General features: G+C 42.8%; 1 protein-coding gene across 1 annotated transcript; it reads left to right on the top strand.

The window, feature by feature from the left end:
• The first annotated feature begins 1,242 nt into the window (after positions 1-1,242).
• On the top strand, positions 1,243-14,162 carry enc1 (ectodermal-neural cortex 1). The gene is made up of 3 exons (XM_003449659.5): positions 1,243-1,664; positions 6,957-8,772; positions 11,877-14,162. Exon 2 carries the CDS (start codon positions 6,963-6,965, stop codon positions 8,736-8,738), a length of 1,776 nt encoding a protein of 591 aa, XP_003449707.2. The 5' UTR covers positions 1,243-1,664; positions 6,957-6,962; the 3' UTR covers positions 8,739-8,772; positions 11,877-14,162.
• Positions 14,163-15,263: the final 1,101 nt, after the last annotated feature.

The raw sequence follows: 15,263 nt of genomic DNA, 5'->3' as shown, positions 1-15,263 counted from the left end.
CATTATCTACTCCTATATAATGTTTGTATAGTAAAATAAAACATCACTACATTTATCTGACTTTTACTGCACTACAAACTTCTTACAAGTGAGCAAAGAAACAATACAAAAACCAGTTTGACTGCTAGTCTGCTGTTGACAATAATTAATTATTTGACAATAATAATTATTGGCAAATATATTAAATTGTCATTATTTGGCCAAATAAAGTAGCATCCTGCACATAACAGGGCTACTTGCATTACTTTGCCCACTAGGTGTCTCTCTTTCCATACACACAGTCCATGTTAGAGCGCAAAGACGTTTCTCTTCAACACTTACTTCCCTGGTGAACAGTGTGCTGCGTTATCCTCAGCATAAACCGATTGTTCGGTTTTCATCAACAGTCGATGGGAAAGGGAACTGAGTGTGAGTTCTCAACAGCTCTGTGGCCACCACACTGCACATCAAAAACAAACAAACCAAACAGCAACATCACAGCCTCGAGGGTCCTCTGAAGAGTTTAGTCACAGCCAAATGCACCGTCAACGAGCACCGCAGATGTGACTCACACAAGATGTTCACGGATAAAATTGGACTTCCCGTTCCCAGCTCTCCCCCTTTTACTAAAAACCACAGAGAGCTTTGTAATCCTATAGGACCTGACACTGGCTCAATGTGACTCAGTCAGACTTTGTGGCATTTCCTATATGTTATTGTTTCAGAATGTCTTGGAGTGGCTGTTTAAAGTCTTGAGTCCACAAAGCACAACACCGGAACAATACCTTTAATTTTCTCTTGGCTCTTCTGTCACAATGCTGGGTGGATCCTGTTTGGTCTTCTGAGGAACCACTAAACCATCACGTGGACTGCTGCGACGTAATCTACCATCAGATCCTGCACACTGTACCAGCAATGAAGTATTTTACTAAAGCATTTGCATTTCAAACCAAGTTAAGCACCGCTCCAATTCACGCGGCCTGCTTAGTAGTTACTTTGTAGAAATATATATATATATATATATATATATATATATATATATTCTACACACACACACACACACATATATATATATGTGTATGTGGCCTTTTTCCTCTCTAAACCTTTCAGATACGTTAATCATATGATCCTCTAATGCATGCTTTATTAAGAGTCTGAACGATCAGAAAGTCCTTTAAAAAAGAAAAAAAGAAAAAAGAAAACTTTAACTGAACTCATCTTTAGGGATTACTTGGTAATTATCTTACGCAGTGGGATGGTACATGTTCTCTTTCCCTCACTCGGTTTCGTGCGCGAGGTGACGGTCCTCCCTGTTCCCACTGTGGACACACCCACTTGTTTCAGTGAGAGAGAAGTGGGAGCGCAGGAGGAGGAGGAGGACACATAGGCTTCAGTCACACAGCAGCAGCAGCTTTAGAGGAGCTCATCCGAACATCTCCGCTCATCCTTCACATCACAGCTACCATCTATTGATACTCGGCTGTCCAGAGGTCCATAGAAGCCTCGGTAAACTCCCTGTAACTCACAGTCGGCGTGGATCTCGACTTAGTATTCCGTGACCTTTCGGATATAAACCCCAAGGAGTTGCACTCCCCGGGCGTAAGGCTTGCATCGTGGCTCTTGTAGAAGTGGCATGTTCGAGGGAAACTTCGGGCGCAATTGAACTCCTGCTTTCACCCAAAGAGGTAAAACAAAACAAAGCATAATAATAATATTAATTATAATAATGATGATAAAAATAATGCTAACCACCTCACTGCATCATGTTAAAGCGTGTCGCTCGATTGTTAGATAGTAACTACGATTGCATCCCCCTTCTGCTCTCACGATGACGGAAAGCTCCAGGCTGGAGCATTAGGAAGCGCAACAATGTTTACATTTGCTGATCAGGTTCAGGTTCCTATTATTGATTTATTGATTTATCGATAGCTGATCTCCCCTCGGTCGTCTGCGTTCATGTCCTCAGCTGTTTTCCTTGCACATTCGTGCATGCTGGAGATGTTTTGCTTGTTTAAAATGCGACGTCAGGTGTGACACGCTCTTCTCGACGTTACAAAGCCATGATTTTAATTTATTTAATTAGGTGTTTTTTTCAATTGTACGGCGTTTGTTTGTGCATTTAGACTTGAGATCGTACATTTCGATCCCGACCAACACTGAAGAAGCAGGCGAACAGATCCATAGCTCATTGCTCTTTCTTCTTGTTTTGCATCTTGCTTCAATTACCGCCCTCCACTCAGCGAGTGGCAGATGTACAGAACGAGGTCCACATAAGCTCCGGTGTTTACTTTTGAAGTGACTCCCCTCCCATCCCTCTTCCTGAGTCCATGGTTGACTGTGAACACCTGGCAATGATTTTTAAACAGGCTGTAGTCAGCCAGGCCCTGGCTGGAGTCCAGTGGCTGCATGTGCATGTCCTTTAACTGTGTGCTTTCTGAGTGAGGCGTGTAGTGTGGGCTTTCTGGGCTGTGTGCTCGGTGTGTGGATCTGGTTTCTGTGAGGGGTGGGATGAGGAAGACATCTCTCTCTCTCTTTCTCTCAGCCACCCAGCCAACCACACATTTTGGCACTGCTGGCATTTCTTCCTGTCTGGACCCTTTGGTGTACTGACTGTGGTATTATAATAGAGGGTAATCAGGGAAGTCCTCCAGAGCAGCGTGGAAACCTCAAACGCTGATAAGCTGTGACAAATTATTATTTTAGTCTAGTTGTTTGTATTAACTTGCGCAACAGAGATATTTGCTTTATTATACCACAAGCTGTCACATATTTTAATGGTCATCAAAGGGTTTGTGTTTGAAATTAGGCTGCATTATCTGCACATTTGCAGTAAATTGGGCACCACCTTTGCAACTGTGAGTCTTTCTCTCCACTGTCCTTAAAAATAAACTATAAAAATGACAGATTTGTAAAAGAAATAGAAATATTAATGGCACAGCAGAACTTCTCAGTACTCTCAGCAATGTCTTTTGTTATTTCTGACCAACAGTACAAAACCTTCAGGAATTTTCTCACCGATTTGGTTTGAATGGAGGCAGGGTGGGGACTTAAACTACTTGAGGTTGAACCTCTTTGTAGGTTATGTTAATAAGGTTTCATTAACCTAAAATTCTTTGCTACTTTACTATGTCATAAAGCTATGAATAAGTAGGAGGAAGAATGTTGCGTAAAGAAAAAAGAGTCATAAATGTCAGCTAATCAGATAAATTCTGGTATGAAAAACTTGAGTCACCAAAGAGGGAAGTGCAGCTCTTGCTAATTTTCCCCTACATGTTATGTAAATGTTATCCTTTGCTTAATTATTATTATTATTTTTACTTTGAAATTGATCATATTTTCCTATATTCTCATGGGAAATGCACAAAATCCGCCTTGTGCAGATTATGTCTGCAGATGTAAAGATATGTCCAGGAGTTTGTTCTCATTTAGAGCAGGAGTAAGACAGCCTGTGCATTAGTTCATAGCCGAAAAGGGTTTGTCAGTTTAATCCTAACTTTGAAATAGTTTTCCTTTTGCGTTCCGCTTGTAACTTCCATGTAATTTACAGTTTCCAGACAGCTGCCAGGAATTTTTACAGACTTGTCACACTCGTGATGTTTGAATGCGCCCTGTGCCAATGTACTGTGGATGATGAGATTAAAGTAATGGAAAGGTAAAGCAAATTTAAACAGTGATACGAGTTATCTAATTTCCTCTGTAATCAGTGCTTAAGATCAAAACAAGGAGAGACATGCTTATTTTTCAGAGGTTAGTCTAAGTTTAAGCTTATAATCAGGAAGCAAATCCAACACTTTTAAGCGTAAGTGCAGTCTTCAATTATTCTTTCTCGTTGCATTGTCTAAGATTTGTATAAAACTTTTTTTTTTGTTTTGTTTTATTTATTTCTATTTTGAATCTAGCCGTGCTGTATATGTCACAGACGGGTTTCGGGACCAGCTGCTTGAGCTGGTAATCCAGGCTTTACCCTTTAATATGCAAATAGTTGAGGCATGTGGTTTACTGCTCTTTTCATTGTTCACCTTTCCCGCACTCCCCAGTATGCGGGCGTGAGTGAGCACTTTCGTTTGACAACAGGGAAAATGAAGATTGTGCAAACAGATCACCTTTGGTAATTCTGCGGGGCAGCAGTGTTGTTTGGAGGAATGAGTGCATTGCAGTGAGATTAAAATGGAAAAGCTGTGTTGTGCTTTGCTATTTTATTGCCACTAAATGATTTGTTTGGCAAAAGAACAGAGACGGTTAGCAGCTCAGCTAAGTGTCTTTCATTTACTGGTAGACTATAATTAGCTTGTAATCATTTTGCTACCTAGTATGAAGCTAAATTATTGGACTAACTGAAGTGTTTATCTGCCAGCTCCAGTGCCTGAGAGTACCAATGGTTCTATTTATTAATATGCCAATGATTAACAAGTGTGAAACCTCTTCATTTTAGCGCCTGACTTATTAGGATCACATATTTAAATCGAGCCATTTACAGCCTCCAGTTAGAAGCCCTGAGCTGCAGTGTGTGCATGTGTGTGTGTGTAGCACGTGACGTGTGCGGGGAGATTAGGTGAGGATGTTCTCCTTACAGATGAGCCCGAGGCCAAGAGTTGACAGGTTGCCAGTTTTGTCACTGCAGGAATGCTGGGAATCCCGTTCGACCGGTGGCGGTTGGTTTTGGTTTTCATTAACTTCTGATAAATAAGATTCTTCCTCTTTATACAAAGATGTGGAAAGGCTGTGCACAGGCATCGCCATCCTTTGAGCTGTGCGCTGACATCCCTGTGCGATCATGTTCAAAGGGGCAAAGCCCAGAATCATTAGGAGTCATCCTCTGTGTACCCTGAATGCCAAAAAAATAAAATCAAAATTCATAGCTGTTCATTCAGTATGCATTGAGATATTAAGCCCAAGGTATGAGTGCCACTGCTCACAAGAAATCCCCACTGGACTTGCATTTATACCTGCAGGGATTGGGCTTGATTTCCTATTCATGAGACTGCATTCTGAGGATTTTGGAACAGATGATGCAACTTAGGGAAAATGGAAACTGTCCTTAGCTCTCTGTAGCTTTCTTTTTTCTTTTCTTTTTCTTTTTTGAAGATGAATCATTTATGACAGCAAGGAACTTTTGAACTCTTTCACTCTTGAAGTGAAAATCCTATCATTCAAACATCAAATGCTCGCCACCTGTAGGTTTGTAAAACATTTGCTCGCTGACAGAGCTTGACCCCTTTCAGCTACAATAGATTTTGCTTTGGGAGAGGCTTTGAAATGCAGAAAAGTGAAGAAAAAAAATAAAATAAATATATATATATCTCTCTCTATATATAGATATATATCTTGTGTGTGTGTTGCTCAATGATTTTCTTTAAGCGTTGAACCTCCACAGAAATTCAGTTTTTATTAAGCGTCTACATCTGTTTCATACCTAGCATATAAATGGAGGTCTGTTTTTTCTTCTGAAGTATTTTATTGATGTTTTTTTCTTATTGAGACATCAGAACTTTTTAATCATTATAAATCACAGCAGCTGTCAGGTTGTGGAGCTATTTGCAGTCAAGAATGAAATTACAAAACCATTAGAACCAAGCCCAGTCCTGTTTTTGTACTAAAAACTACCCTTACTCTTAAGATTAACCACCCTTCTATCAAATTCTATCAAGACCGATAGACTTAAGAGCAGGCTGACAACTTAAAATGTCTGTCAGCTGTGGATTTACTGGGTCAGACAGGGACTTGGTCCCTCTGTAAATAGAGTGCAGAAGGCACTTGACATGTCTAGAAATTGGTTGGAATAAGAGCGAGCTGTGAGCGAGCACAGGGCGAAGACAGTGAAGATGGGAGCTGTGATTTTCTGGGAGGAGAGTGTGCATTTCTCAGAGGCTTAAAAGAGCCCCACTGTCTCTTTCTTTTTCCCTTTTCATGAAGAATCCTCTGCAAAGGGAAACTTCATAGTTAATCGTGGCATCTCTGAAAGAGGAGGATTAGCATTGCTCAGAGCTGCAAGACCTTGCAGTCTCTGCAAGAAGACAATTGTTATCTACTCGACCTTCAGAACCCTCAGATTTATGCTGTTTTGTAATTTGTAATCACTTGATCTCTTTCTGAATATTGATCTCTTGAGATTCCTCCTCCAAAAATACATTTTACGTGTTTTATCTCATTGTGGATTAGGGCTGCCACAAACGATTATTTTGATAGTCGACTAGTCACCGATTATTTTTGCGATTAGTCGACTAATCAGATCATGCATCCATTGGACGTAAAATGTACACCTGAAAATATGTTAAACGTTTATTTTGTGACCCAGAAAGAATAATAATTGTAATATTAAAACTAACTAGCTGCCGCCATTGTTGACAACTGCGCTGGGCCGCGCTATGAATTCTGGAACACAGTTTCTTCTTCTTCGGGGTTTAACGGCAGCTGGCATCCTTGTACATGCAGTGCTGCCATCTTCTGTTTCAGTCCGTTATTACACTCTTAAATACTACTACTTATTCCTGCGTCTTTTGGGATCTTACAAAGCTTCAAACGACGCGTCGACTATTAAATTAGTCGTCGACGATTTTAATAGTCGACGTAATCGTGACTAGTCGACTAATCGTGGCAGCCCTATTGTGGATATCAGTGCCCAACAATGTAATATCTCAGCATCAACATCACCACATAGTGCATCCACTGTACTCACTTCACTAAACCTACATTTTTATGAGTAATTGTACAGGACAAACAGTTTGTTTGCACTGTAAAGCTCCTGATTAATAGCTATTACATGCCCCATTTTTCAGCATAAATTGCATCTAACTTTAAATTTTAGTGGATGTGTTTAAAAGGTTAAGATATTAAAGGTTAAGATACACCATATTACAGACTATTTGAAGACTTCGGAAGATACACATTGTGGGAAATGTTGAATTGGTGAATAATAATTATGTGTAGTGGGCTTAAAATGTGCAGTGCACTGATGAAAGATTTTTTTTTCATTTCAGGATTCAATGAAAATGTCTGTGTGCGTCCATGAGAACCGAAAATCGCGAGCCAGCACCGGCTCCATGAACATCTACCTTTTTCACAAGTCCTCCTATGCTGACAGCGTACTCATGCACCTCAACTCGCTGCGGCAGCAAAGACTTTTCACCGACGTCTTGCTCCATGCTGGCAGCCGCTCCTTTCCCTGCCACCGCGCCGTGTTGGCTGCCTGCAGTCGCTACTTTGAGGCCATGTTCAGCGGTGGCCTGAGGGAAAGTCAGGCCAGTGAGGTTGACTTCCGTGACTCGATCCACCCGGAGGTTTTGGAGCTCCTGCTGGATTACGCTTACTCATCACGGGTGGTCATCAATGAGGAGAATGCAGAGTCGCTGTTGGAGGCAGGGGACATGTTGGAGTTTCAGGACATCCGGGATGCCTGCGCAGAGTTCTTAGAGAGAAACCTTCACCCGTCCAACTGCCTTGGCATGCTTCTGTTGTCAGACGCCCATCAGTGTATCAAGCTGTCAGAGCTCTCCTGGGGCATGTGCCTCAGCAACTTTCCTGCTATTTGCAAGACAGAGGACTTCCTCCAACTGCCCAAAGATATGGTGGTGCAGCTTTTATCGCACGAGGAGCTAGAGACAGAAGACGAGAGACTGGTTTACGAAGCTGCTCTTAACTGGATCAACTATGACTTGGAAAGGAGGCACTGCCATCTCCCGGAGCTCCTGAGAACGGTTCGCCTTGCGCTGTTGCCTGCCATCTTTTTAATGGAGAATGTCTCTACCGAAGAGCTGATTAACTCCCAGGCCAAGAGCAAGGAGCTGGTGGATGAAGCTATCCGCTGTAAGCTGAAAATCCTGCAGAACGATGGCGTTGTTAACAGCCCATGTGCTCGACCAAGAAAAACCAGCCATGCCCTGTTTCTTCTGGGTGGCCAGACTTTCATGTGTGACAAGTTGTACCTCGTGGACCAGAAAGCCAAAGAGATCATCCCAAAGGCTGACATCCCCAGTCCACGGAAGGAGTTCAGTGCCTGTGCAATTGGATGTAAGGTGTACATCACTGGTGGTAGAGGCTCAGAAAATGGCGTGTCCAAAGATGTTTGGGTCTATGACACTGTCCACGAGGAATGGTCAAAGGCGGCACCCATGCTGATTGCCAGGTTCGGCCACGGGTCTGCAGAGTTGAAACACTGTCTCTACGTCGTAGGAGGTCACACCGCAGCAACAGGCTGCCTTCCAGCTTCTCCATCAGTGTCTCTCAAACAGGTGGAGCAGTTTGACCCCGTGGCAAACAAGTGGACAATGGTAGCTCCTCTGAGAGAAGGTGTGAGCAACGCAGCTGTAGTTAGCGTCAAACTCAAACTCTTTGCTTTCGGAGGAACCAGCGTCACCCACGACAAGCTGCCCAAGGTGCAGTGCTACGATCCGCAGGAGAACCGATGGACCGTGCCTGCATCCTGCCCTCAGCCATGGCGCTACACAGCCGCCGCTGTCCTGGGAAACCAGATCTTCGTCATGGGCGGAGACACAGAGTTCTCAGCATGCTCGGCATACAAGTTCAGCAGCGAGAGCTACCAGTGGACAAAAGTGGGTGATGTGACAGCCAAGAGAATGAGCTGCCAGGCTGTGGCATCAGGGAACAAACTCTATGTGGTGGGTGGGTACTTTGGCACACAGCGGTGTAAAACTCTGGACTGCTATGACCCCACACTGGATGCATGGAACAGCATAACTACAGTGCCATACTCACTCATTCCTACTGCTTTCGTCAGCACCTGGAAACATCTACCTGCTTGAGTTCAGAACCCTCTACATGCACCCTTTCCATTAGGTAAGATCATGCTCCTGATACCTTTGATTTACGTGCCTTGTGGAGTACTGGTATTATGCGATCTATGAGAACAGTTGTATGAAGCAGGGTTTTTTTGTTTCAGTTGGAGCTGTAAAAAAATCCAATAAATTGCCTCAAGTAACTGGAAATGTAACTAGAAATATGAAAAAAAAAACCCTCAGCAGTACACTTCCCTTCTGTTTGAGACTAGCACCTTGAGACTATGTTAGCCGCTGCTATAACACACCTGACTCTTTGACAGCTCTGTCAGCATTCGTGTTTGATCTAGGACAGTCCAAGGGTCGTGTTTTCCCAAGGAAAATCATACAATTTGATCCTTTTTTAAGAACCCTCGAACACAAATCTGACAGTGCTACACTAGAGCGATTCTTTGAAGCACTCTTTGAAGGGTTTGACAGTTTTTGGTAGTATAAACACTCAATATTGAATTGCATTAGTTTTACTCCCGTATAGACGTATGTCTATGTGAATTGCATTTAGAGTTTGAAGTATCATGATTATAAAGTTAAAAAGAATTCAGGCCTGTAACGTGATGCAATTTTTCGCTTTCTTAAGCTTTTCGATTTTCACAATAAGAGTTACACTGGCAAGATAAGTGGAGTGGAGGGCAGACCAGTGGGGGATTGATAGGGCTTGTGTGCTTTAGTTAAGTGAGTTATGCGGCTGCGGGGATGGGCCGAAGGACAGAGAGGGTAATTGAAAGAGAATAGGATACTTTTATTGCTCCTGTGGGGGAAATCTCTCTAAGAGGGAAAAGGGGGTCTGCCAATTAGACAAGCTCCACACCAGCAGGCTGCAACACCCCAGCGCAGATAATCCACTCTCAGTCGCCTTCCTTTGATGAGGTTATGGTCTTTACACTGGGTGAGAGGGAGGTGGACGGCGACTCACGCAGTGTCGGAAACCATTCATCATCAGCTACAAGATGAGGCGACTGCGAGAAGTGGCAGCGAGGGACACGAGGAGGAGGCGTTGTAAAGCTAGACGGCGTGAGACCTACCCCTCAGCCCACTCAAACATACACCATCCTTTATAGTAGTGGCCTCGCTCTGAAAATTTACGGTCTCTTCCGCTTCCGTCTGTGGCTTCCTGGTCTTATTTTTAACTCCGCTCTCCAGCTCTGATGGTAAATAGGCTGGACGTATGTGGAGCATGGGTAGTGAGCTGGCAAACCTGATCTTTCTGCGCACTGCAGGCTGCAGGGTCATGATCACATCACATCAGACAATCACAGCAACCTACTCTGATGCCCACTCACACATAGCGTTGCAGACAGTCTTTCATTTTTCTCTATTTTTTTTTTCTGAAATGGCTAGCAGGTATGAATGGAAAGTACTGACATACACAGACTGTGTCCCACTTGATAATCCCAGGAAACTGCTCAGAGTGGCATCACTGCTATAAGGCTGTGATGTTCCTCGTCTTTACTGGATGAAAAATTTTGCATCATTTCCTTTTTTTTGTGACTTGTCTCTGAAAGAGAGACTGAAGGCCTGAACTATCTGTAAGCCGGCGCAATACAATGCTCAGTGAAGTGAATAATCCTGCCACTAATTTAATAGAGAATTTGTTTTTTTTCTGTGTCTGCCTGTCATGGCAACTGACAGTCTACTCAATGAACGCGGTGAAAAGATGAAATGTGGAGGAATGGAAAAGAAGGCTGACTGTTTAGGAATAAAAGGAGAATGAAGGATGTTAGACCTCACAGGAGGAGATTGTAGCTGTGAAGGGAAAAAGGAAGTTTGCAGTCTTTTTCTCCCAGGGGAAAATTCCTAACTCCTCTTTGAGTTCTCCTTTTTTATTTTCTCAGAAAGCTGTTAGGAGGGAAAAATGGCTGAGGAATTACCACCAAAATGCCTAATGTGAGGCATAACAGAATCATTTTAGACCTCAGTCTTTGTATGGGTGAAGTGAATATAATGGTTGGTGGGTTTTGTTAGCATCAGATGAAGCCACGCTAACTTTTTCTCAATTTTCCACAGTTAGCTACTAAGCTAAGCTAAGCTAAGCTAATAATCACATCTTTTAGAACAGGTCAGAGTAATCAGGCTTCAAACAACAAAGTATTGACATAAAAGTAAACAAATGGCGATCACGCTGCTTTAAATACTCGAGCAAATCTGAGTTAATCTCTGCGAATAAAACAAAACTCAGGACTCCAGTTTTCAGACTACTAATAATTTTGAACAGGAGTCCAGTACTTAAATAGGTTTCTGGATCTGAAGGTACACAACAGCACTACCCATACGGGGAGAGTGTAACACAGACATATATTCACATGCACTTCACTCACCTCTTTTCACTCTCTATGTGTTTATGCACTACTTTGCATTTAATCATGAGTTATTATTAAATCTGGATGTTCTTCCTCTGCGTGTCTTGTGGTTCTGCCGGAAGTTTCTTCCTGTTGAAAGGGAGTTTTTCCTTCCCACTGTTGCCAAGTGCTTGCTCACAGAGGGTTGTCTGACTGTTGTGGTTTTCTCTGTATTATTGTAGTGTCTTTACCTTACAGTATATAGCACCTCGAGGCGACTATTGTTGTGACTTGGCGCAATGTATAAATAAAATGGAATTTAATTAAACTGAATATACTGCTAACAGAAAGCAACGTTTAACCAACATGTGAGGCACGCTCACCCAAATGACACCAAACACTACACTTCTCTCACTGTGGTTCCCAGCAATACATTCACCGAGTTTGAAGTAGATTCACTGATTCTGCAGTAAAACACAACCTGTGGACTGTTTGTACTCCTAAATTGTTGTTTAGATCATGTGCATCACTCATGTCTGTAGTGATTATTAAGTGAATTAAACACAATCCAATACTGCTCATGTAAACACAAATACACATCTCCAAAAAGCTGGCTCAACAGCAGGGATACAGTCACTAGGCAGGAGTTTGGTTTTATTTTGTGCACCCTGACTCTTTAGATAGAAAAAAAATCTTTTATTCCTAATCCATCTTCTGTACTGTTTTGAATAATTAAAAAGTCACCTTTAAACTGTTTAGCGCTGTTTGCTTTCAGGCATTTTCACCTTATTAGCCTGCCTAATGAGTCCTTCTTTTCTCTCTCCCTTAGATTTCCCTGTTTTGCATCATCTACTGGTCTCCCAACTGTGAAGAAGCACACATTCTTTTCCTCCAAAAGAGACACTGAGCAGTGATGTACAGACGCCCGCATTCATTTTGATGTTGCAAAGAGGCAAAAAAAGAAAGAAGAGAAAAAAATCAGAAGCATGTACAGATGGACGCTTTCACTAGAACGATGCCATCTCTCGTTTTGTGAGATGGAAGCTGAGGCGTACAGTAAAAAGAAGTTCACGCAAACAGACCAAACAAACTGCTGCTTGGCACAAACTCCCACTATGCGTGGGGCATTTTACACTTGTGCTTTCATGCTGCCATTGGCGTGCTGAAAACATATCACACTACCTGCATTTCTTTCCCCTCGTTCAGTCATGAAATGCTTGTGAAGACTTTATTGTTGTTTTTAAATATTAAGAGAAAAAGAAGAAAAAAAATGTATAGCATGACGGATGCCCTGTTCAAATTGCTGGAGGTGGAACACGATGATGGGTTAAAGTTTGACTGAACATAAATGATTTATAAAAGGCAGAATGAAGGAGCAAACACCCCCTCAGTCCTCTAATAAGCTCTTCTGTTTGTATCTTCTTTTGCGTCGTTTCAGACTTGTGCGTCTAACAGCTGTGACACAGAAACAAACCAGACAGTGCCCTGTCACTGCCTGGTTTCTGAGGTTTTGATGACCAACACCAGCTGAGTTGGAAGAGGTTGGAGGGGTATATCTGTGCATGGCCAAGGGGTGGGATGGGGTGAAGGTGCCTTGAGGTCATGACCTTACACGTTTGCATGTGACGCTCGCTGAACCAACCCACTGTACACGGGGGTGGGCGGAGTTCAGCAGGCTCGGAAGGAACGCCGTAACACTTCATGCTGTAAAAGACTGGCTTTGCTTCTGACAAAGCAGCGGCTCGCTCGCCTGAGTCGTAGCTGAACCCTTTTTTGAGCATGTTCGTGGTGATTCGCTAAACAAACAAACAAAAAATGACAAAAAAACTGGCATGGACTCTGGTCACCTTAAACGCAAACTGAGAAGTTATCAGTTTCTTCTTAAACTTGCTGCAATGTAGTCTTAATTTATATGGCAATGAATACTCTTGTTATGTTAAGATGTTTTAATCGTATTTATTTTCTTCTCTGCCTGTGTTCATTATGCGAATGTATGTTTGGGTTATGTTGTGCATGGCCGGTTGTTGTGTTTTAATTTCATCGCAGTTGGGGCGGGCGGCTGTATTTTGCACAGTCCAGTTTTTTTGCGTGAGGTACTTGGTTCTTTTAAGAGAAACCTCTCCCAGGGTTTCATGGATGCAAGAGGAAGAATGACTCACACTACAGATGATGTAAAGCAGTCATTAGCAAGACTATAGAGTCCCTTACACTATAGAAGACTGAACGGCTTTGAAAGAAATGTTGTTTTAATTCTCTTTAAGCTCTAATCTGGGTCCAAACTTGCCTTAAATCAGCCTAAATAGGAGACCAAATGAAGTGGGTTAGATGAACCATAAAACAGAAAAGGCTGGGAGATCGGTGCAGTATATGACCCAGTACCAACAAGGGAGAGTAACCCTGACATGGCTAAGAATGTGACAGCTGGAGGACTGTCACATGTGCTAACTTGGCTTCTCATGAGTCTTTGTAATCATTAGGTTAAGAACTCCAGTAAGCTGTGCATTGTTAAGGGCAGACACCACAGTGCTTTTCACCATAGTGTCATTCATACACATAAAAAAAAGAAAAAAAAAAGAGGTATCCGAAGACCAAAACATGTCTCATTAAACACTTTCATATGAAACACTTGGTAACATTAATCAGTGTTTTTCGTCTGTGTGTCTGTCTGTGTGACCTGAACATTGACATTTTATAGTTGAATATTAATGGTATCATTGAATTTCAATGTAAGAGGTAATGTTTTGGTGGAATATGTATGTAATTGTTTTTAAAAAACCTTCATGTGCAGTCAAATTAAATCAACAGGGGATTAACAGCCCAGTAAATTCTGCTTCAGCGCCCCAAGCCACCCAAAAGTTCCCTTTTATTGGCAATTTCAGGACTTCTAAGGAAACCATTGTGGCTCCATAAGTTTGACCTCATCCAACCACTGAACACGGAGCCTCCGGCCCCGCCAATCAGGCGGGAGTACTTCTTTCCCTGGCAACAAGAGAGTAATGAATGCCCCTTCAATTTGCACCTAATTGCTGAGTGGCATTTCCCATTTCAGCTCTTTGCCCTCTGTCTTTATCCTCTTGTTTTATCTGGAAATCCAGCCGGCTCAGAATCGGGCGTAGTATCTCGCTTTCATGTGTTGATGTAAGTTAAGCCACCGTCTGTGTGCATCAGTTCCTTTCGTCATGTAAGAGTTTTAATTTCTATTTTTATGGCATTATTTTGTACATGTGATTTTTTTCACAATGTGAAATTCATGGCTAAATAAACATGAGAGTTTTTTCCTCTTGACTGTAACGTGTTGTGTCTTTCTTCTCAGTGCCAAAAACCATTTGTCCATCGGCTTGTTTTAACGTGGTGGTGGTGTGTATTTAAAAGGGCGCAAGGCAGCTTCAGCACAGCATAGGAGACTTTCTGCACTGCTGCATGTTTCACATATTTCGGCAGCTTTGGGGTGAACGCAGCAGCCAGAGCGTCCTGAGGTATTTAAGGCAGTATATCATGCGTACGGCTTTTGTTCTGTGGAGGAGGGACTGAAATCATCTTATCTGTGCCCCTGGCTTTTGAGCTTCCTGCACAAGAACAGCCAGATACTTTCCCTTTCTCTGTCAAGTCACCTTGGCAACAGCAACCTTTTTTTTTCCTGCCAACTGTGGGGGCTGGAAGACAACATGAAATCTTAAAAAGCACCTCCCCAGCCCTGACTCCCCCTCTCACTTTTTACACCCCCTCCCCCCTCCTCTATCTTCCAGTGAAATGCATTGCAAAGCAGCTCACTAGTGGTGAAGTCCTTGCTGCTTTAGGACGTCCCCTGGTTTGTAACAAGTCTTAACATCCCATCAGCCCGCGACCGCAGAGCGCACCGCCACCGGCTGAGTTCCTCCAGCTCTAAGGAGTCCGGCTCTGCTGCCTCTGTTTACATTCTTCGCCCTGACACAACTCCTGACCGGTGACATGTGGTTGAGAAACACCAGTTCTACTGGATCCCCGACCCTCATGCAAGCAAAAATACGCCCATACGCTGGAGGGGAGGGGGAAGGGATGGTGGCTTGAGAAATAAACAAGTGTTTTTTCTGACTGTGTCAGCATGTGCTGAGATGTTGGGAAAAAACAAAAAAAGCTGTGAAAAATCGTACCGGCACCATTTTCACTTTTCTTTCAAGAATGTTTTTCTCAAGCACTCTGAGATCTGGGGGAAAAAAACAACATCAAGCTGACACTG

Source organism: Oreochromis niloticus, linkage group LG7 (genome assembly GCF_001858045.2).
Source record: "Oreochromis niloticus isolate F11D_XX linkage group LG7, O_niloticus_UMD_NMBU, whole genome shotgun sequence".
Lineage (NCBI taxonomy): Eukaryota > Metazoa > Chordata > Actinopteri > Cichliformes > Cichlidae > Oreochromis > Oreochromis niloticus.
The sequence above is the reverse complement of the archived record's forward strand: the minus strand, read 5'-3'. Positions and strand labels throughout refer to the sequence as shown.